The 23401-nt window shown below is 35.4% G+C and overlaps 1 protein-coding gene across 4 annotated transcripts in view; it reads left to right on the top strand.

The window, feature by feature from the left end:
• RPS6KA6 (ribosomal protein S6 kinase A6) overlaps positions 1-23401 on the top strand; it is a 188733-nt gene that overhangs the window by 59860 nt on the left and 105472 nt on the right. For 2 of the 4 annotated variants that reach the window (XM_036905358.2, XM_036905355.2), the window contains exons 2-3: positions 3803-3862; positions 20487-20603. In XM_036905358.2, the coding sequence (XP_036761253.1) occupies positions 3818-3862; positions 20487-20603 (162 nt within the window). In that variant the 5' untranslated portion in view covers positions 3803-3817. Of the gene's footprint in view, positions 1-3802; positions 3863-13909; positions 14010-20486; positions 20604-23401 lie in introns of those variants that run through there. The other 2 variants (XM_036905359.2, XM_057495269.1) reach the window with 2 other exon arrangements.

The raw sequence follows: 23401 nt of genomic DNA, 5'->3' as shown, positions 1-23401 counted from the left end.
CCTCTTTTGTCATTTATTAATTGACCATATATGCATGGGTTTATATCTGGGCTCTCTGTTCTGTTGCATTGACCTATAGGTTGGTTCTTGTGCCAGTGCCATTTGTTTGGTACTACAGTTTTGATTACTGTAGCTTTGTAGTAGAGCTTGAAGTCAAGGAGCATAATCTCCCAGCTTTGTTCTTTCTCAGGATTGCTTTGGCTATTTGGCATATTTTGTGGTTCCATATGAATTTTAGAACTAATTCTTCTAGTTCATTGCAAAATGCTGTTTGTATTTTGGTAGGATTGCATTGAATCTATAAATTGCTTTGGGCAAGATGACCATTTTGACAATAATAACTTCATTCCATGAACATGGGATAGATTTCCATTTATCAGTATCTTCTGTAATTTCCCTCATGAATGTCTTACAGATTTCAGAGTAAAGGTCTTTCACCTGCTTGGTTAGGTTTACTCCTCGGTATTTTATTCTTTTTGATGCAATTGTAAATGGAGTTGTTTTCCTGATTTCTCTTTCTGTTGGTTTATTGTTAGTATGTGGAATGTTAACAGATTTCTGTGTATTAACTTTGTATCCTCCAACTTTGCTGAATTAAGTTATTAGTTCTAATAGTTTTTTGTGGAGTTCCTAGTGTTTTCTATATATAATACCATGTCTTCTGCAAATAGTGACAGTTTAATTTCTTCCTTACCTGTTTGGATGTCTTTTATCTCTTGGTGTTATCTGATTACCATGCTAGGACCTCCGATAAAGTGTTCCCTAAATGTGGTGAGAGCGGGCATCCTTGTCTTGATCCTGATCTTAAAGAAAAAGTTTTCAACTTTCACTATTAAGTATGAAGTTGGCTGTTGTTTTGTCATATATGGCCTTTATTATATGGAGGTATATACCCTCGATACCCATTTTGTTGAGAGTTTTAATCATGAATGGATATTGAATTGTGCCAAATGCTTTTTCAGCATTGAGATTATGTGTTCATGTGATTTTTATCCTTTTTGTTAGTGTGGTGTATGATATTGACTGATTTATGAATATTTTACCATCTTTGCATCCCTGGAATAAATCCCACTTGGTCATGAGGGATGATCTTTTTGATGTATCTTTAGATTTGTGTTTTCCAAAATTTTGTTGCATATTTTCACACCTCTTCATCAGGGATATTAGTCTATAGTTTTCTTTTTTTGTGCTATCTTTGTCTGATTTTGGTATTAGAGTGATGCTGGCCTCCTAGAATGAGCTTGGAAGTATTCCCTCCTCTTCTACTTTGTGCAATACTCTAAGTAAGATGGGTATTAGTCTTCTTTAAATGTTTGGTAGAATTCTGCTGTGAAGACATCTGTACCTGGAATTTTGTTTTTTGGGGAGTTTTTTGATTACCAATTCAATTTCATTGGTGGTAAGTGGTCTGTTCAAATTTTCTGTTTCTTCCCAGGTCAGTCTTGGAAGGTTGTATTTTTCTAGAAAGTTGTTCGTTTTTTCTGGGTTGTCTAATTTATTGGCTTATGATTTTTCCTAGTGTTCTCTAATAATTCTTTGTATTTCTGTGGTGTTTGTTGTGATTATTCCTTCTTCATTTCTGATTTTGTTTATTTGTGTACTCTTATTTTTCTTGTTAAGTCTGGCTAGGGGTTTATCTAATTTGTTTATTTTCTCAAAAAATCAGCTCCTGGTTTCATTGGTTTTTTTTTCTATTGTTTTATTCTGTATTTTATTTATGTCTTCTCTGTTCTTTATTATGTCCCTTCTTCTATTAACTTTGGGCTTCATTTTTCTTTTTCTATTTTTTCTTTATGTGGATTGTTCTTGCTTTTTGACATAAGCCTGTACTGCTATGTACTTTTCTCTTAGAACTGCCTTCAGTGTATCCCACAGATTTGGGGCTTCTTAGTTTTTGTTTTTTTGAATTTGTGTTTCCAAAATTTGTCTCCATGTGTTGCTTGATTTCTGTTTTAATTTGTTCATTGTTCCATTGATTATTTAGAAGCATGTTGCTTAGCTCATGTGTTTCTAGGTTTTTTTGTTTTCTTTATGTAATTTGTTTCTAGTTTTGTATGATTATGTTCTGAGAAGCTTCTTGATAAAATTTCAATATTTTTGAATTTATTGAGGCTCCCTTTGTTATCTAGTATGGGATCTAGTCTTTTTTTATTCTATTCAACACATGTTCAGTTTGTTGTTGAGGCCAGGACTTACATCTGCTCATATACAGATTTAGGGGATTTCTTTCTCCCATTCTGTCTCTTCCAAAATTTCCTCTATGGATTCTCATTTCCATGGGTCATTTTTTCTGTTTTCCTCTGGCCAGAAATACAAGTTTCTCTCTGAGTAGCCTTTTTTGTTGTCACAAAAGTTTGCTCTATTGTGCCTGCCCTTGGGGTGAAGTAAAGAGCAAAAGAACCAACCAAACAAAATAGGGATACCCCCTTACTTATCTTACAGGACTCTTCTCTTGGTTTTTCTTGTGACAGAGAGGTATTTTTCTTGATGGTGGCTTGCCCTGGAGCAGGACTGGGAGACAAAAAACACAAAATAGTGGGGAAAAGAAACCTTGGGGTTTTTCTTATGCTCACCAGCTCAAAAGTACAACTTTTCCTGGTCATCTTTCTAGAATGTGGGGTTTATTTTGGAAATTTTAACGCCCATTTTGGAATTCCATGCCTCAGTCTCTCCTAGGGTTAAAGTCATGAGATAAAGATATAAAATTAACACAGAATACTCACCACAGTACGGGTTCTCCATATTTTGATCTTTCTCAACAATCTTGCTGTTGTTTAATTTTCAGAGTCCTCAGGTAGTAATTTTGTATTTTGTGCAAAGTTTCCAGTTTATAATCAGAGGATAGATAGTCTTATTCCATCTTGGTTGCCACCAGAAGCACTACTTATTGCACTTTCTTCCTCTCCTTTTTTTTATTTCTCTGTGGACTTTTACAAATAATCAGTGCTAAAATTTTTTTCTATACCATCTTGATGATGCTTAATTTTTAAACACCTTACATCACATGTTGGCAGATTTTTTTCTGTAAAGGGCCAAGTAGTAAATATTTTAGGTTTTTCAGGCAAAGGGTCTCTGACAACTGATCAACACTGCTGTTGGAATGAGAAAGCAACCATAGATAATATGGAAACAAATGAATGTGTCTGTGTTCCACTAAAATTTTATTTACAAAAACAAGATAGTTGGTGGGCCAGGTTTGACCCATGACCTAGAGCTTGCAGACTGTTGATCTAAGTCTTCTATACTTGCTCTTTCCTAAAGTAGGGCTTAAAGTGTAAGTATTATTACCCACTGAACTTACTGTGTTGAAATAATTTTATTTTCATGGCCACTTACATTTTTCTCCTACATTTTACTATTCTGTAGGGTAACTCAAAATTTAATTGAACTGAATCAATGGAAAGGAATTGACAATTTTTCAAATATATAAAATTCTTCTCTTAATATATCCCCACAACAGATTTCTTCTGTGATATTTTTTTCCTGTCTCATAAATATTTGAGGACAGTTGTAATGAAAAAAATGGTTCATATGTTTATTATCTGTTCACCAAAACAAGGCTAATTAACAATATGAAATGAAACATACATCTGTGAAGTTCAAAGATTCTCAAAGAAAATATTGAAACTATACTAATAATGTCCCTTTTCTAAGTACCTTCTTTGTGTCCTTTATCCTTTTCTTTTTCAGTGAGGGTGGATTTTGTTAGACTGTGAAGGGAAATGACTAGGGTTATATTTTATTTACTTATTACTCTTATTCTAATACATTTGATCTTCAGTTTTTGAACAATATTTTTCAGGTGAATGGTCTTAATATGGTTGATGAGCCAATGGAAGAGGGAGAAGCAGATTCTTGTCAAGTAAGTACTCATGTTAACTTACTAAGCAAAATATTTAGAATACAAGGAAAGAATATTGGGAAAAGAGAAAATCTTCTGTCTGTTAAAGCAATTTATTCACATAAGTTAATAATAAGAAAATCCAATTGTTAATAAAACAATGTCAGTCCAAATATAGGGCAGATTTTCCTCCCAAAAATTCTTATACATGAATATTTTTTTGATTTTTAAAATTTTGATATCATTAATGTACAATTACTTGAACAACATTATGGTTACTAGACTCCCCTCATTATCCAGTTCCCCCCACATACCCCATTATAGTCACTGTCCATCAGCATAGTAAGATGCTATAGAATCATTACTTGTCTTGTCTGTATATACTGCCTTTCCCGTGTCCCCCCCCTACATTATGTGTGCTAATTGTAATGCCCCATTTTCCCCCTTATCCCTTCCTTCCCACCCACCCTCCCCAGTCCCTTTCCCCTTGATAGCTGTTAGTCTATTCTTGGGTTCTGTGAGTCTGCTACTGTTTTGTTCCTTCAGTTTTTTCTTTGTTCTTATACTCCACAGATAAGTGAAATAATTTTATGGACACTTCGGTTGCTTCCATTTCTTGGCTATTGTAAATAGTGCTGCGATAAACATAGGGGTGCATGTGTCTTTTTCAAATTGGGCTGCTGCATTCTTAGGGTAAATTCCTAGGAGTGGAATTCCTGGGTCAAATGGTATTCATATTTTAAGTTTTTTGAGGAACCTCCATACTGCTTTCCACAATTGTTGAACCAGTTTATATTCCCACCAGCAGTTTAGGAGGGTTCCCCTTTCTCCACATCCTCGCCAACATTTGTTGTTGTTTCTCTTTTGCATGTTGGCCATCCTAATTGGTGTGAGATGATGTCTCATTGTGGTTTTAATTAGCATTTCTCTGATGATTAGCGATGTGGAGCATGTTTTCATGTGCCTGTTGTCCATCTGAATTTATTCTTTGGAGAAGTGTCTGTTCAGCCCCTCTGCCCATGTTTTAATTGGCTTATTTGCTTTTTGTTTGTTGAGGTGTGTGAGCTCTTTATATAATTTGGATATCAACCCCATATCAGGTATGTCTTTTATGAATATATTCTCCCATACTTTAGGATGGCTTTTTGTTCTACTGATGGTATTCTTTGCTGTGCAGAAGCTTTTTAGTTTGATATAGTCCCACTTGCTCATTTTTGGTTTTGTTTCCCTTGCCCAGGGAGATAAGTTCATAAAGAAGTTGCTCATGTTTATGTCCAAGAGATTTTTGCCTATGTTTTCTTCTAAGAGTTTTATGGTTTCATGACTTACATCCAGGTCTTTGATCCATTTTGAGTATACTTTGTGTATGGGGTTAGACAGTAATCCAGTTTCATTCTCTTACATGTAGCTGTCCAGTTTTGCCAACACCGGCAGTTGAAGAGGCTGTCATTTCCCCATTGCATATCCATGGCTCCTTTATCGTATGTTAATTGACCATATGTGCTTGAGTTTATATCTGGACTCTATTCTGTTCCACTGGTCTATGGGTCTGTTCTTGTGCCAGTACCAAATTGTCTTGATTACTGTGGCTTTGTAGTAGAGCTTGAAGTCAGGGAGCATAATTCCACCTGCTTTTTTCTTCCTTTTCAGGATTGCTTTGGCTATTCTGGTAATTTTGCCATTCCATATGTATTTTATAACTAGTTGCTCTAGATCATTGAAAAATGCTGTCTGTATATTGATAGGGATTGCATTAATCTGTAGATTGTTTTAAGCAGGATGGCCATTTTGACAATATTAATTCTTCCTAGCCAAGAGCTTGTGATGAATTTCCATTTCTTAGTGTCCTCTTTAATTTCTCTTAAGAGTGTCCTGTAGTTTTCAGGGTATAGGTCTTTCACTTCTTTGGTTAGGTTTATTCCTAGGTATTTTATTCTTTTTGATGCAATTGTGAATGGAACTGTTTTCCTGATTTCGCTTTCTGCTAGTTCATCATTAGTGTATAGGAATGCAGCAGATTTCCGTGTATTAATTTTGAATCCTGCAACTTTGCTTAATTCAGATATTAGATCTAGTAGTTTTGTAGTGGATTCTTTAGGTTTTTTTTAATATACAATATCATGTCATCTGCAAACAGGTACAGTTTGACTTCTTTCTTGCCTATCTGGATGCCTTTTATTTCTTTGTGTTGTCTGTTTGCCGTGGCTAGGACCTCCAGAACTATGTTGAATAACAGTGGGGAGATTGGGCATTCTTGTATTGTTCCCAATCTTAAAGGAATAGCTTTCAGCTTCTCACTGTTAAGTACAATGTTGGCTGGGGGTTTGTCATATATGGCCTTTGTTATGTTGAGGTACTTTCCCTCTATACGCATTTTGTTGAGAGTTTTTATCATGAATGGATGTTGAATTTTGTCAAATGCTTTTTCAGCATCTATGGAGATGATGATGTGGTTTTTGTCCTTCTCTTTTTTGATGTAGTGGATGATGTTGATGGATTTTCGAATGTTGTACAATCCATTCATCCCTGGGATGAATCTCCTTTGATCATGATGGATATTTTTTTATGTATTTTAAAAAAATTTTGGTATCATTAATCTACAAGTACATGAAGAACATTATGTTTAGGCTCCCCCTTTCACCAAGTCCCACCCACAAACCCCATTACAGTCACTGTCTGTCTGTAGTAAGATGCTGCAGAATCCCTACTCATTTTCTTTGTGTTGTACAGCCCTCCCTGTGCCCCCCCACCACATTACGCATGCTAATCGTAATGCCCCCATTCTTTTTCCCTGCCCTTATCCCTCCCTTCCCACCCATCCTCTCTGGGTCCCTTTCCCTTTGGTAACTGTTAGTCCATTCTTGGGTTCTGTGATTTGCTGCTGTTTTGTTCCTTCAGTTTTTCTTTGTTGTTATACTCCACATATGAGTGAAATCATTTAGTACTTGTCTCTCTTTGCCTGGCTTATTTCACTGAGCATAATACCCTCTAGCTCCATCCGTGTTGTTGCAAATGGTAAGATTTGTTTTCTTCTTATGGCTGAATAATATTCCATTGTGTATATGTACCACATTTTCTTTATCCATTCATCTACTGATGGACACTTAGGTTGCTTCCATTTCTTGGCTATTGGAAATAGTGCTGTGATAAACACAGGGGTGCATCTGTCTTTTTCAAACTGGGCTACTGCATTCTTAGGGTAAATTCCTAGAAGTGGAATTCCTGGGTCAAATGGTATTTCTATTTTGAGCATTTTGAGGAATCTCTATACTGCTTTCCACAATGGTTGAACTAATTTACATTCCCACCAGCAATGTAGGAAGGTTCCCCTTTTTCTACAACCTCGCCAACATTTGTTGTTGTTTGTCTTCTGGATGGTGGTGATCCTTACTGGTGTGAGGCGATATCTCATTGTGGTTTTAGTTTGCATTTCTCTGATGATTAGCGATGCAGAGCATCTATTCATGTGTCTGTTGGACATCTGAATTTATTCTTTGGAGAAGTGTCTGTTCAGCCCCTCTGCCCATGTTTTAATTGACTTATTTGCTTTCTGTTTGTTGAGGTGTGTGACCTCTTTATATATTTTGGATGTCAGTCCTTTGTTGGATCTGTCATTTATGAATATATCCTGCCATACTTTAGGATACCTTTTTGTTCTATTGATGGTGTCTTTTCCTGCACAGAAGCTTTTTAGCTTGATATAGTCCCACTTGTTCATTTTTGCTTTTGTTTCCCTTGCCCGGGGAGATATATTCATGAAAAAGTCGCTCATGTTTATGTCTAAGAGATTTTTGCCTATGTTTTTTTCTAAGAGTTTTATGGTTACATGACTTACATTCAGGTCTTTGATACATTTCAAATTTACTTTTGTGTATGGGGTTAGACGGTGATCCAGTTTCATTCTCTTACATGTAGCTGTCCAATTTTGCCAGCACCATCTTTTGAAGAGAATGTCATTTCCCCATTGTATGTCCATGGCTCCTTTATCGTATATTAATTGACCATGTATGTTTGGGTTAATGTTTGGAGTCTCTATTCTGTTCCACTGGTCTGTGGCTCTGTTCTTGTGCCAGTACCAAATTGTCTTGATTACTGTGGCTTTGTAGTAGAGCTTGAAGTTGTGGAGCGAGATTCCCCCCCGCCACTTTATTCTTCCTTCTCAGGATTGCTTTGTCTATTCGGGGTCTTTGGTGGTTCCCTATGAGTTTTAGAACTATTTGTTCCAGTTTGTTGAAGAATGCTGTTGGTAATTTGATATGGATTGCATCGAATCTGTTTATAGCTTTGGGCAGGATGGCCATTTTTACGATATTAATTCTTCCTATCCAGGAGCGTGGGATGGGTTTTCATTTGCTAGTGTCCTCTTTAATGTCTCTTAAGAGAGTCTTATAGTTTTTAGGGTGTAGGTCTTTCACTTCCTTGCTTAGGTTTATTCCTAGGTATTTTATTCTTTTTGATGCTATTGTGAATGGAATTGTTTTCCTGATTTCTTTTTCTATTAGTTCATTGTTAGTGTATAGGAAAGCCACGGATTTCTGTGTGTTAATTTTGTATCCTGCAACTTTGCTGAATTCCAATATTAGTTCTAGGAGTTTTGTAGTGGAGTCTAGGGTTTCTTATGTACAATATCATGTCATCTGCAAATAGTGACAGTGTAACTTCTTATTTACCAATCTGGATTCCTTGTCTTTCTTTGTTTTGTCTAATTGCTGTGGCTTGGACCTCCAGTACTATGTTGAATAACAGTGGGTAGAGTGGGCACCTGTCTTCTTCCTGATCTCAGAGGAAAAGCTTTCAGCTTCTCGCTATTCAATATGATGTTGGCAGTGGGTTTATCATATATGGCCTTTATTATGTTGTAGGTACTTGCCCTCTATGCCCATTTTGTTGAGAGTTTTATCATGAATGTGTGTTGAATTTAGTCAAATGCTTTTCCAGCATCTATGGAAATGATCTTGTGGTTTTTGTCCTTCTTCTTATTTATGTGGTGGATGATGTTGATGGATTTTCGAATGTTGTGCCATCCTTGCATCCCTGGGATGAATCCCACTTAGTCATGTTGTATGATCCTTTTAATGTGTTTTTGAATTCGGTTTGTTAATATTTTGTTGAGTATTTTTGCATCTATATTCATCAGGGATATTGGTCTGTAATTTTCTTTTTTGGTGGGCTCTTTACCTGGTTTTGGTATTAAGGTGATGTTGACTTCATAGAATGAGTTTAGGAGTATTTCCTGCTCTTCTATTTTTTGGGAAACTTTAAGAAGAATGGGTATTATATCTTCTCTGTATGTCTTATAAAATTCCGAGGTAAAACCATCTGTTCCAGGAGTTTTTTTCCTGGGTAGTTTTTTGATTACTGCTTCCATTTCTTTGCTGGTAATTGGTTTGTTTAGATTTTCTGTTTCTTCCTTGGTCAGTCTTGGAAGGCTGTATTTTTCTAGGAAGTTGTCCATTTTTTCTATGTTTTCCAGCTTGTTATCATGTAGGTTTTCATAGTAGTCTTTAATAAGTCTTCATATTTCTGTGGAGTGTGTTGTGATTTTTCCGTTCTCATTTCTGATTCTGTGGATGTGCCTTGATTCTCTTTTTCTCTTAAGAATTTTGACTAGAGGCTTATCTATTTTGTTTATTTTCTCAAAGAACTAACTCTTGGTTTCATTGATTATTTCTGTTTTATTCTTTTCAATTTTTTTTATTTCTTCTCTTATCTTTATTATGTCCCTCCTTCTGCTGACTTTAGGCCTCATTTGTTCTTCTTTTTCCAATTTCGATAATTGTGACGTTAGACTATTCATTTGAGATGGTTCTTCCTTCTTTAAATATGCCTGGATTGCTATACACTTTCCTCTTAAGACTGCTTTTGCTGCGTCCCACAGGAGTTGGGGCTTTGTGTTGTTGTTGTCATTTGTTTCCGTATATTGCTGGATCTCCATTTTAATTTGGTCGTTGATCCATTGATTATTTAGGAGCATGTTGTTAAGCCTCCATGTGTTTGTGAGCCTTTTCCTTTCTTCGTACAATTTATTTCTAGTGTTATACCTCTGTGGTCTGAAAAGTTGGTTGCTAGAATTTCAATCTTTTTTAATTTACTGAGGCTCTTATTGTGGTCCAGTATGTAGTCTATTCTGGAGAATGTTTCATGTGCACTTGAGAAGAATGTGTATCTTGTTTCTTTTGGATGTAGTGTTCTATAGATGTCTATTAGGTCCATCTGTTCTAGTGCGTTGTTCAGTGCCTGTGGGTCCTTACTTATATTCTGTCTGGTAGATCTATACTTTGGAGTGAGTGGCCTGTTGAAGTCTCTTAAAATGAATGCGTTGCATTCTATTTCTTCCTTTAGTTCTGTTAGTATTTGTTTCACATATGCTGGTGCTCCTGTGTTGCGTGCATATATAATTATAATGGTTATATCCTCTTGTTGGACTGACGCCCTTATCATTATATAATGTCCTTCTTTATCTCTTGTTACTTTCTTTGTTTTGAAGTCTATTTTGTCTGATAGTAGTACGGCAACACCTGCTTTTTTCTCATTGTTTGCATGAAATATCTTTTTCATTTCCTTGACTTTTAGTCTGTGCATGTCTTTGGGTTTGAGGTGAGTCTCTTGTAAGCAGCATATGGATGGATCTTGATTTTTTATCCATTCTGTTACTCTGTGTCTTTTGATTGGTGCATTCAGCCCATTTATATTTAGGGAGATTATTGAAAGATATGTACTTATTGCCATTGCATGCTTTGGATTCATGCTTACCAGAAGTTCAAGGTTAGCTTCTTTAATATCTTCCTGTCTAACTTAACTGACTTATGGAGGTATTATAAACACACCATCTGATGATTGTTTATTTCCCTCCCTTCTTATTCCTCCTCCTCCATTCTTTATATGTTGGGTGTTTTATTGTGTGCTCTTTTGTGTTTTCTTTGACTGCTGTTTTGGGTAATTGATTTTGTTTTTTGCCTTTAGTTAGTGTTTGGTTGGTCTGCTTTCTTTGCTTTGACTTTATTTTCTCTGGTGACGTCTATTTAGCCTTAGGAGTGCTCCCATCTAGAACAGTCCCTCTAACATACCCTGTAGAGGTGGCTTTTGGGAGGTAAATTCCCTCAACTTTTGCTTGTCTGAAAATTGTTTAATTCTTCCTTTTATTTAAATGATAATCGTGCTGGATACAGTATTCTTGGTTCAAGGCCCTTCTGTTTCATTGCATTAAATATATCATGCCATTCTCTTCTGGCCTGTAAGGTTTCTGTTGAGAAGTCTGATGATAGCCTGATGTGTTTTCCTTTGTAGGTGACCATTTTCCTCTCTCTAGCTGCCTTTAAAATTCTGTCATTGTCCTTGATCTTTGCCATTTTAATTATTATGTGTCTTGGTTTTGTCCTCTCTGTGTTCCTTCTGTTGGGGATTCTGTGTATTTCTGTGGTCTGAGAGACTATTTCCTCCCCCATTTTTGTAAATTTTCAGCAATTATTTCTTCAAATACACTTTCCCTTTTTCTCTCTCTTCTTTTTCTGGTACCCCTATAATGCGGATATTGCTCCTTTTGGATTGGTCACACAGTTCTCTTAATGTTGTTTCAGTCCTGGGGATCCTTTTATCTCTGTGTCAGCTTCTATGCGTTCCTGTTCTCTAGTTTCTAATTCATCAATGGCCTCTTGCATCTCATCCATTCTGCTTTTAAATCCTTCCAGAGATTGTTTTATTTCTGTATTCTCACTCCTTAGCTCTTGCATGTTTCTCTGCAAGTCCATCAGCAATGTTATGACCTTACTTTTAAATTCTTTTTTAGGAAGCTTGGTTAGGTTTATCTCCCCAGATTCCTCTTCAGTGGAGACTGTCTGGGTTAATCTGGTCTGTACCAAATTCTTCTACCTTTTTATGGCGATAGAGATAGTCATGTGTAGTTGGCATGTGTCAGCTGGGAGAACGTCCTTTCTTGCTAGTTTGTGGCCTTCCTCTCCTGGGAGAATGGTGACCTCTAATAGCTTGTGCTCGGCAGTTGCATGCAGATTGGGTCTCTGATTCCTGCCTGGCCGCTGTGAAGGAAGCCCCATACGCGGTTGCTGTGGGCTCCTCTATGGTGATGTCATGCTGGAGCAGGAACAGACGGGAGGCTGTTTATCACTGTGAGGGACCTCTGAGCTGTGCTGCCGCCCAGGGGGTTAGGGTGCCTGGAGTTCCCTGGGTTCCCAGCTGCTGAGCTGATTGTGCAAGGATGTCGCCATCCTGCTGTGGGGTCCCTTTCCCTTTAAGACTTTCAATGGGCACTTGCTTTTCTTTGTCCCAGGAATGCCGACTGCAGATACCTGCTCCCAGATTTTACTGCCCCGTTCTCCTAGTATCCAGCACCCCATGTACTGTTTTTGTGCGCTCCAGTGTGGATGGCTAGGACTGGGTGTTTAGCAGTCCTGGGCTCCCTCTCCCTCCCTGCTCTGACTCCTCTCCTCCTGCTGGAAGCTTGGGTGAGGGGCGCTTGGGTCCCACTAGGCCTCAGGTTGTATCTTACCCCCTTTGCGGGGTGCTGGGTTCTCGCAGGTATAGATGTAGTCTGGCTGTTGTCCTGTATCTTCTGATCTCTCTTTTTGGAATAGTTGTATTTGTTGTATTTTCGAAAATATATATGTTTTGGAGAGGAGATTTCTGCTGCTTTACTCATGCCGCCATCTTGGCTTTGCCCCTCCAGATTAATTTTTATGTTGTCAAAATAAGTATAGATGCCTTATATTTGGTATTTTCTTATTGATATATGTTTACTTTTTATCTTTGTATGGAATGTTTGTTATTCCCTGAAATAAAATATTTTTAATTCTACCAATATTTTAGGAATTTCAAAAGAAGACTCACATAAAAATAAGATTTTTTGGTCATTCCATTAGCACAAGGTCAGCAATATGTTTAGCCTCTAAATTGATTTATATTTTTTTATTCCCCAGAAATGTGTTATATTTAACTGAAAATGTACATTCAAAAAAGCAAAATTGATTGTCCAGTATTTTTAAGCCCTAAGTTTCTAATTTTAGAAACACTTTTTAATATGTATCTTTCATAATCCATTTAAAAAGTACTTTTACAGAGGTGTTTTACTTAAATTCATATGTACCCGTAAGTAGGTAGTATTTTAAACTGGACGACCTGCTTCCTATATGGCGTATTTTTCTTTCCTGTATTTGTCTTTCCATTCTGATGGACATTTAGTCTTACTGCACTTCAGTTTTTCTTCCCTTGCAAAGTTGATGCTTACTTGTGCTTTTTTATTCATTTAGCTTTTCTTTTCTAATTTGAAACCCTTGCCCTGTAGTTATACAGAACTCTTAGATTAACCATTTTTCTTTCCTAATTATCGATGGACAGCCACTATAAGGTACAGTTGTATGCTATACCATGAGGGATGCACAGATAAATAGTATAAATAAGTTTGATAACTTCAATTTGATATGTGTTTTGTGGTTTTCAGTATTCTCATTTGGCTCTCATAACTGAGATGTGAAATGGATAGGCAGATTTTTATTCCCATTTTATAGATGCAGCAACTAAAGAGTCAACCCTAGTAGCTAGAATACACCTACCCAAATGAGAACTATTTTACCACCCTTTTTTGGTTTTTCAGTCATCAATATAAATGGATAGTTTTGTGGACTTTAATATCTGTAGTTTCTTTCCAGAGTGTCTGTCATTCAATGTGTTTAGTTCACCTTGGTGGTATTCCAACATTTACATTATTATTACAATATATAGCCTTCTTTCAAAGTACACTGGCACTTGGCTTGGTTTTCACTGACCTTGAATTATTCACTGCATGAGAAGGGCATATCAAACTGCTTTTCCATATGTCTGTATAGTACATTTTAACAAATCCACAACTACATGCTTCTTGGAATTTCAGGATGATCAGATGGCCTATTGACCCACAAATAAGGCATGTGTTTGAACAGATGGATGTTGCACTTTTCCATACAGCCAAAATATTTAGTCTTTAAAAGTCTCTCTTTTATTTTGACCTGTTTTCTGTAGGTATCTTAGCTTATTTCTACAGTCCTATGGAATTATTGGAATAAAGTTATGTAGTATGGTTTCCTAATGGAGTGCCGTAAGGTCTTTCTCTTTCTGATTAACAGGAGATTTCTACTCCTAATAAAATCAGTTTTCAGATGAATGGAGGAGTAGTGTATTTGTAAGTTTGTTTTGTACTGTTAGTATGTTTTTTCAGTATTGCAGCATTATTGGCCCTCTGAATTAATTCTAGAAGTCAGATTCTAGAAGTCAGAGCATACTATTTCAGTTGTGGTTGAACCTTCACAGTTTTCCTATTTATCAACAATTACTGTCAAGTTCAGTAAAAAATCTAACTCACAGTAATCCTTGCCTCAGATTTGATATCTGATGTTGGAAAGAGTAGTGGTCTCTATTTCAAAGGTATTAAATCTTAATTTTACACTAGCAACTTTCTTTATGCAGATCAACTATGATGAGGTATTATATACAAATGTTGTACAGTTTCCATAGCTAAGTACCACAGACTGGGTGACCTAACAAATTAATTTTCTTATAATTATGGACACCAGAAGTCCAAGATTAAAGTGTTCGCAGGGTTGGTTTCTTCTGAGGCCTTTCTCTTTGGCTTACTGGTAGCTCTGTTCTTTCACCTGTGCCTTCACATGGTTTTTCCTATGTGTTTTTCTGAGTCCTAAACTCCTCTTTTTATAGGAACATCAGTCATATTGTATCCCTAATGAACACAGATGCAGAAATCCTGAGCAAAATTGTAGCAAACTGAAATAAGAAATACATCAAAAGGATCATCCATCCCAACCAAGTGGGATTTATTGTAGGGATGCAAGGATGGTACAATATTTGTAAGTCAATCAGTGTGATACATCACATTCACTAAAGGAAGGATAAAAACCACATGATCATCTCAATAGATGCTAAAAAAGCATTTGACAAAATTCAACATCCATTCATGATAAAATTTCTCAACAAATTGTGTGCAGAGAGAACACACATCAACATAATAAAGATCTTATACAACAAACCCACAGCTAACCTCAAACTCAATGACAAAAAGCTGAAAACTTTTCCTCTAAGATCAGGAATAAGATAAGGGTGCACACTCTCACCACTTTATTTAGCATAGTACTGAAAGCCCTGGCCATGGCTGTTAGAGATAAGGAAATAAGTCATCCAAATTGGTAAGGAAGAAGTAAAACTGTCACTGTTTGTAGATGACATGATGCTGTATTAGAAATTCCTAAGACTTCACTAAAAAACTATAAGAACTAATAATTGGCTTCAACAAAGTTGCAGGATACAAACTCAATGTACAGAAATATGTTGCATGTTTATATACTAACAGTGAACTAACAGAAAGAGAAATCAGGAAACAGTTCCATTTACAGATGCATCAGAAAGAATAAAATACCTGGGGATAAACCTAACCAAGGAGGTGAAAGGACCTATACCCTGAAAACTACAAGACACTGATGAAAGAAATTGAGGACACAAATAAATGGAAATATATACCATGTTCATGGGTAGGAAGAATTAATATTGTTCAAATGGCTATCCTGCTCAAAGCACTTTACAGAGTCAATTCAATCTCCATCAAAATACCAGTGGCATTTTTCAGTGGACTAGAGCAAATAATCCTAAAATTCATATAGAACCACAGAAGACCCTGGATAGCCAAAGCAATTTCAAGAAAGAAGCCCAAAGCTGGGGGTTTCATGCTCCCTGATTTCAGGCTATACTACAAAGATACAGTGATTAAAGCAGAATGGTATTGGCACAAGAATAGATGCATGGATTAATGGAACAGAATAGAGAGCCCAGAAATAAACCCATGCATATGTGTTCAATTAATATGTGACAAAGGAGGCAAGACTCTACAGTGGGGAAAAGGCTCTCTTCAATAAATGATGTTGGGAAAACTGGACAGTTACACAGAGAATGAACCTAGATAACTGTCTAACACCTACACAAAAGTAAAAAAAAATGGATTAAAGACCTAAATATAAGACATGAAACCATAAAACTCTTAGAAGAAAACATAGGCAGGGATATCTTGAATATCATCATGATTAATTTTTTTCAGAATATGTCTCCTTGGGCAAGGGAAACAAAATAAAAAAGTAAACAAGTGGAGTGACATCAAACTAAAAAGCTTCTGCACAACAAAGAATACTATCAACAGAATGTAAAGGGAGCCTACTGTATGGGACTGTATATGTGAAGCGACATATCTGATAATGGGCTAATATCCAAAATATATAAAGAACTTGTACAACTCAACACTAAAAAAGCAACCCAATTAAAAAATGGACAGAATATCTGAATAGACATTTTCCCAAAGAACACATGCAGGTGGCCAACAAGAACATGAAAAGATGATCCACATCACTAACCATCAGGGAAACGCAAATCAAAAGTACAATGAGATATCACTTTGCACCAGTTAGAATGGCAATTATCCAAATGACAAGAAATAACAAGTGTTCACAAGGATATGGAGAAAAGGGAACCTCCCTACACTGTTGTTGGGAATGGTGATCATTCTAGCCATTGTAGAAGGCAGTATAGAGGTTCCTCAAAAGACTAAAAGTAGAAATACCATATGACCCAGCAATTCCACTTCTGGGAATTTACCCAAAGAAAACAAAGTCCCTGATTAAAAAAGATATATGAACTCCTATGTTTATTGCTGCATTATTTATAGTAGCCAAGATATGGAAGCAACCAAAGTGTCTATCAATAGATGAATGGATAAAGGAGATAGGTATATATATATATATACACAATGGAATATTACACAAAAAAATGAAATATTGCCACTCACAACATGGGTGGACCTAGAGGCTATTACGCTAAGTGAAATAAGCTGGGCAGAGAAGGACAAATACCATATGGTTTCACTTTTATGGCAAATTCCAAAAAAACAAAAAGGAAATGCCATTCACACTGGGTTGGGGTCCATCCTCATGATGCCATTTTAATCTTATTACTTCTTTGAAGGCCTTGTCTCCAAATAGTCACATTTTGGTACTGTGAATTAAGACTTCAGTATATGACTTTTGAGGGGACACAATTCAGCCCATAACATATTAGACACCTTTTTGTTTCATTAAGGGATATGATATTTCTGACAATATTCACTATACTCAAGTCCCCATTTTATCTTTGTATCCCCAATATGTAGTATAATGCCTAATATGTGGCATGTACTTCATGAATGTTGTTGATTTCTTGATTGAGGGAATAATTAAAGGGAAGAGAGTGCATATGTACGAAGATAAGGTGATATATCCCAACTTTATTATGCCAGGATAGGGAAGCTTTTTTGAAAATGATTCACTCTTAGGAAAAAAAATGGATCACTGATAAGTACATTGCTATCTTTTTTTGAGTTAGATTGCTGTCACTCTCCAACTTTTGGAATGGTGGAGAAGCAGAGGAAGTGAGGTGGAGGAAGGAAGGAAAGTTGAAAATGACAAATAAAGGAATATTTTAATAGTAAACATTAATACATATAGCCTTGGGGAGACTGAGAAATATTAAGAAATAGACAAGAATGGGAAGGGGAACACATGAAATAATACCAATATTGGAAGTGATGACCCAGGAGGATATCAGATAATTTGACACTTAAAAAAAGCCAGTGGCATACAAATGATAAAACACTTCCTAGTAAGCTCTGTATGTATGTATATATGTGTGTATATTTGTATGCATATCTATATCTTTGCATATATATGTGCGTATCTATTCATGTGTAAATATAACTATGTATATTTTAGAAGCATATAAGTAGTGTTTTTTGATACTGACCATGTATCAGAATCATCTGCAGAGGTTTTAAAACATACACATGCTTGAGCCCCACCCTAGTTCTGCTGAACCGTAATTTCTGAGGGTGGGACTTGAACAGGTATGTTTAATAAATATTAATTTCTCAAGTGATTTTTATTTGCAGCCAGGGTATTGTAAACTACTGTCTATTTGAAGGCAAGCTAGTCATAATTTAGTAGTTGTTTGCCTAGGAACATAAGATTTTATTAGAAAAGGCTGATGGCCAATTAGTAAATCAGTATCAGCATTTTACTAGAAATAGAAATTCTGAGGTCTTCATTTTATGATCGTCATTTGTGTTGAGTACAACACACTGTAATAAAATACTGATCATAAATAATCTAGAAAGATATTCATGTATATTCTTCACACTCAAAGGAAAAAAAATGCTTATTAAATTAGAAATATCATCACAAAGTTATTTCTATTGAGTATTGACACAATTCTATTTTCTGGAATGAATCTCCTGTTTCCCTATTTCCATTATATATTAAAAAAATGAATTCTGGATACATATTTTTATGTTTTTTTAAAAGATATTTAAAAATAATTTTGGGGTACTTACTGGCTAGCTTTACCTTTAAAATCTATCTTTCTTTTTAAAAGTAAGTTTTTCTTCATTCCCCTTTTCATGAAATTGGGTGGATTTCTTTGGCTTTTGCTCCCATAAAATCAAACAAGTAATGTGCTGAGCATTAGTAATGCAGATACAATACTTGTATCATGGAAGTTGACAGGCTAGTGAGAAACACAGACAAGGTAGTAAGTTGTTAGGACATAGTGTAACTTTTATGGTGGCTATCTACTGGGAAAATGGTCTTTTCTAATCTAGTAGCATTTTCATGTTGGAAACTTTTTATGGTAATGCTGCTGAAATTGAAAGACATTTCATTTTTAAAGGATTGGTATATATGTATTTTAATTTAAGAGATGACAAGGTGTTGGGTAAACACTTTCATTTGGAAGACTTGCTTATGTTCAGTGAAATTAACTAGAATAGCATGCAGCTATTTCCTAGCTCTGAACATTAAAAAAAAAACTAATGTCATAATGACCCATTGTACACTCTTATTAATGTTATGGTTAACAGTCTTCAACACATAAGATCATCATTATGATGATCTTATACATGGCATAAACTGAAGTGCCTTCTTAAATATGAAAATACTGTATTGTGTTTAGTATAGAACCATAGACTTGAGGGAACCATAAAGACCCATCTAACATAACCTGTCATGTGACAGCACTGAAGAAGAGTGAGTGGTTTGTGATTTGTCCAAGGCTGGTTAGGCCAAAGCCGAACTAGCAGCAAAACTGTCTATTGGTTCTTCTACCAGTGTCCTTTCTGATGGAGAAAATGACCAACAAGTATGTTTTTATTATATTCCATGCTTCGATGCCCAATACTACATTCATGATATGTGTTGAAGACTCAGTAAACCATAACATTAATAAGAGTGTACAATCTGATGTTATTTTCGGTATACATATGTTTTATTGCAGAGGTGCATAGAGATATGCCATACTTAAATACCCCAAAATGTCAGCCCAAATCATATGTATTTGCATTAAAAGAGATTCTTGACTTTTAAAAAAGACCCCTTCAGAAAGGAAACTCCTTCTTATAACTAGTTAAAAGGGTCTCATGAAATATTATTTTGATTTATAAGAAACATCCATGCACATACTTTCAGAACTGATTCTTCATTTCTGACTGATTAGTGGTTCCTAATGCTAAAGGTAAAATTCCTCTGCCAACATACCCCTCTTGATAGAGTGAATGTCTGACTAACTATGTAACATATAAGTTATTTAGCTGCCATGAAGGCAAGCTTCCTTGAGACTATGTTCTTGCCCACTTTGGCCACAGTCACCATTGTTAATCAATTAATTAAAGGGTGAATTGATTGAGAACATTCTCATCTAGATGAGAATTGATATGGTGTGATGGAAAGTTACCAAGATTTGTAGACATTGTGCTAACTAGTCATGAAACATTGTGGGTCTCAGTTTTCTCCTGTATGTAAGCAGAGGGTTGGGTTGGATAATACATCCAGCTCTTGTTATTTTGTAATCTGTAATACATCTGAGGGGTTTTCATCCTAGCTACTGTGCTTCTTTAGGGACTAGAATTACAGCTTATTTGAGTGTAGTCCTCAGAGCTGAGTAGGTCCTACATCAAGGAGCAGAAGCACTCTCTTGGGTGGCTTCCTTTCTGTCTGCCTGACCCAGGTGGTAGGAAACCTGGCATATAATGTATATATAAAGCTTCCGTGTAAGTAGGGACATGGCCTGGAAACACTTGTTTGAGCTTTGCAGATTTTGTTTGTCTATGCTAGTTTCTTTTTTGGTGATGTAGCTGGTTGGACATTTAAGTACTTGTATACTGCTGACTAATTCAAAGGGTATAGTGAAACTCTTGTGGTTCACATTTTTTGCCATGATCTACAGTTTACAAGATTTTATCTATTTCTTGACTTTCTTTGCGTCCACCTCATGATTCATACCCCAGTGAGTATCTTAAGACTGTTATTGTTTTTTTTCTTCTGTCACTACCTAGTTAGAAGAGAAAGCTAAAGCATAGATTTTATATGCTTCTAATTACTTGAAATTATATAATAGAGGCAGTGATGTTGTATCTCTGTACGTTAGAAAACAGAGAAATGGAAATACTAGTAGACTGTAAAACTTATAAACTGAAAGAGTTGGGTATTAAATTATTTCTGGTATGATTTCTGGTTTTAAATGGAGCTAATCATATGATGTTGCAACTGGATTTGAGTATTGTTTGAATTTCTTTTTACAGGATGAAGTTGTTGTTAAAGAAATCCCTATTACTCATCATGTTAAGGAAGGATATGAGAAAGCAGATCCTGCACAGTTTGAGTTGCTCAAAGTTCTTGGTCAGGGATCCTTTGGAAAGGTAATGAATACTTTCTTTCACATTTGCTCCTTTTCTAAACAGCAAAAAATATGCACATAGATAGAAATCTAATAAATGTGCCATTTCTAATCTTGTTAAAGAACACATACAAAGGTAATGCTCCAATTTTACTCCTTTTATTTCTGTTGTACTTTTAGCCCCATTTCTTTATGCTTTTCTAAAGTAATCAAGGTTTTCCAATCTGCTGGGCTCACTGATTTCTCTAGGACACAATATAGCATACTGTTTATTAGTTGCCTAAATCAAAGTAGTTTGATTTTTTAAAAGTTCTTCCTTCTTTCCCTGTTTACATGCTGATATGATCACTGCCTTCTGTCTCCTGGTGATTTCATCTATATTCCTTAATTCTATAACTGAAGTCAGAATGTATGTATCAATTCATGTATGAATTCATCTATCATCTATTAAAGTAACATATGTGTAAAGGTAGAGCCAAGGATAGGCCCTGGGTGACATGTGGATTGTGTGAAACTCCTGCTTTCAAGGGACATAAATCTCAAGGGAAAAAGCAAAATTGAGAAAGATTAACTCCTACATTCATTATTAAAATTGCTTATTAAGTGCTTAATGGTATATGATTCTTGGAAAGAACTATACAGGTCTAGTTCCTGACTTTCATACACTTAACATCTAAGACATGAAAATTATTGCATATACACAGTAACTGCCTTTAGGAAAATAGTAACAACAATTTTAAGGGAGAAAGATAAAGGAGAAACTACTAATTTCAGGGAGGCTGAGATTTAGTTTCAAACAGGAAAAGTATGGCAGTAGGGCAGTGATTATTATGCGTTGAAACAATTTTAAAGAAAGATACTTATTGAACATCTGGTGTGTGTACATGTGTAAAAGCAGTATTGATTAATATAAAATAAACATTAATTATCTTAAAGTACCTGATATCTATGTGTTATAAACTATAACAAGGGGATAAAGAAGTACAATCTTCCAATCATAAAATAATCATGGGGATAAAAGTACAATACAGGGAATATAGTCAATAATATTGTTATATCTTTGTATGATGACAGATGGTAACTACACTTATGGTAAGTATTTAATAATGTATAATATTGGTCACTTCACTTATGTTGTACATTTGAAACTAATATAATACTGTATATCAACTATATTTCAATAAAATTTTTTAAAAATAGAATATAACATAAAGCGTAGAAACATTTTCAGGGCACAAAAAGGACAAACTAAGTTGGAATATGGTTTGTCACTGAACTGGTACAGAAGACATATGAAGACTAAGAGATAGGACTTGAATAGTTGTGCTGGGGAGAGTAAAACTAGCAGGAGCCTTTAATGGATTATGGTCAGGGTGTGTTTATGGAACTGACCTGCAGAGTAGGCATGTGCATTCTGCACACTTCTTTTTAGTTTCTAAAAGTACAATATTCTTTTAACTATTTTACATTATGTTTTTATGCTATTAATTTAGAAGAACAGAGTTGGATTTCTTTTATATCCCAAAGGTATAAATGCTTAAATGTTGACTTAGATGAAATCTCACGAGGCAAACCTTTCAAGGCATTAAAAGTAATTGTTTTGTCATTTGATATATGTATTTATTTATATGTGTATTTATTTATATTCAGCTTTGTTCCAGAAAAAGATTTAAGGTGGTGATGATAATGGAAACACAAATTAAGAGCAGGAAAGATTACATGAAGCTAGGAATACACTCTCTTTTTCACAAATGCATAGCATAAGGGCTTGTAAGTCTTAGAAGTGGGGTGAAAATGAAGACTTAGTTTTCTGGCAGCCATTATAAAGAGGCTCATAAATTCACTTGTTTGATGGTTGACAGTATCTTTAAGACAGAAACAGACCAAACAAGACAAATTTTTCTCATGGAGCTTCATAAAAAGACTGCAGTATAACATAGTGAAATGTCTTCAATAACATCTTCACATTAAATATTGCAACACTCTGACAAGTTGTCAATGTAGCCCTTAAATTCAGGAAATGCTCAGCTTTGTGCAGGAATTTCTGTTTAGCAAGGACATCATAGAAACCTTCTTTCAAACTCCTAATACTGAAATACAGAATAGTGATGTTTATGTAGTTCATTAAACAAAGAAATATTAAGGAGGTGGCTTCTTTTTTTCTTCCTAGATATGAACATCCTTGCTTATCAGTATTACATCATTTGTGTAGGCATTGTGTTGGTATGACTTGTTAAATGCTGAACCTATTCAGGAATTTGGCCAAGGCTGTAAAAGTATAGGAGCAATTCCAAGAAACTTTGAGCTGCAGTCTCATGTAAGTTATTCGGCAAAAGTTACATTGTTAAAATGCAATAAATAGAATTTAAGCCTTGTGACATTAAATATTTTTATAGACTAATAGGGCAAAAATCCTACTGAAGTCAGTTGTAAAGTTGTACTTTAAAGAAGTATGCAATTCTTACTATGCAGATGGACAGTGACTGTGAAGAGGTATGTGGGGGAGACTTGGTGAAGGGGGGAGCCTAGTAAACATAATGTTCTTCATGTAATTGTAGATTAATGATACCAAAATAAAAAAAGAGTATGCATTATCATCGTGAGAGACTGATAAAAAATTCTGTACTAAGCACACCAAGTATAATATTATTAATGATCATTAATGTATGGATTGACATATAGTATACCAAGCCAGTTAATTATTTTAAAGCACAAATAAAGCATATGTAAACATATTTGAAACTGTCAAACTAGGCTTCCTTGTATTTCACATCCAAGTCATATTTACAGAAAGCATAGATTTTTAACATTCATGGATTA

This window comes from Manis pentadactyla, chromosome X, assembly GCF_030020395.1.
Source record: "Manis pentadactyla isolate mManPen7 chromosome X, mManPen7.hap1, whole genome shotgun sequence".
In the NCBI taxonomy this organism is placed as follows: domain Eukaryota; kingdom Metazoa; phylum Chordata; class Mammalia; order Pholidota; family Manidae; genus Manis; species Manis pentadactyla.
The sequence above is the reverse complement of the archived record's forward strand: the minus strand, read 5'-3'. Positions and strand labels throughout refer to the sequence as shown.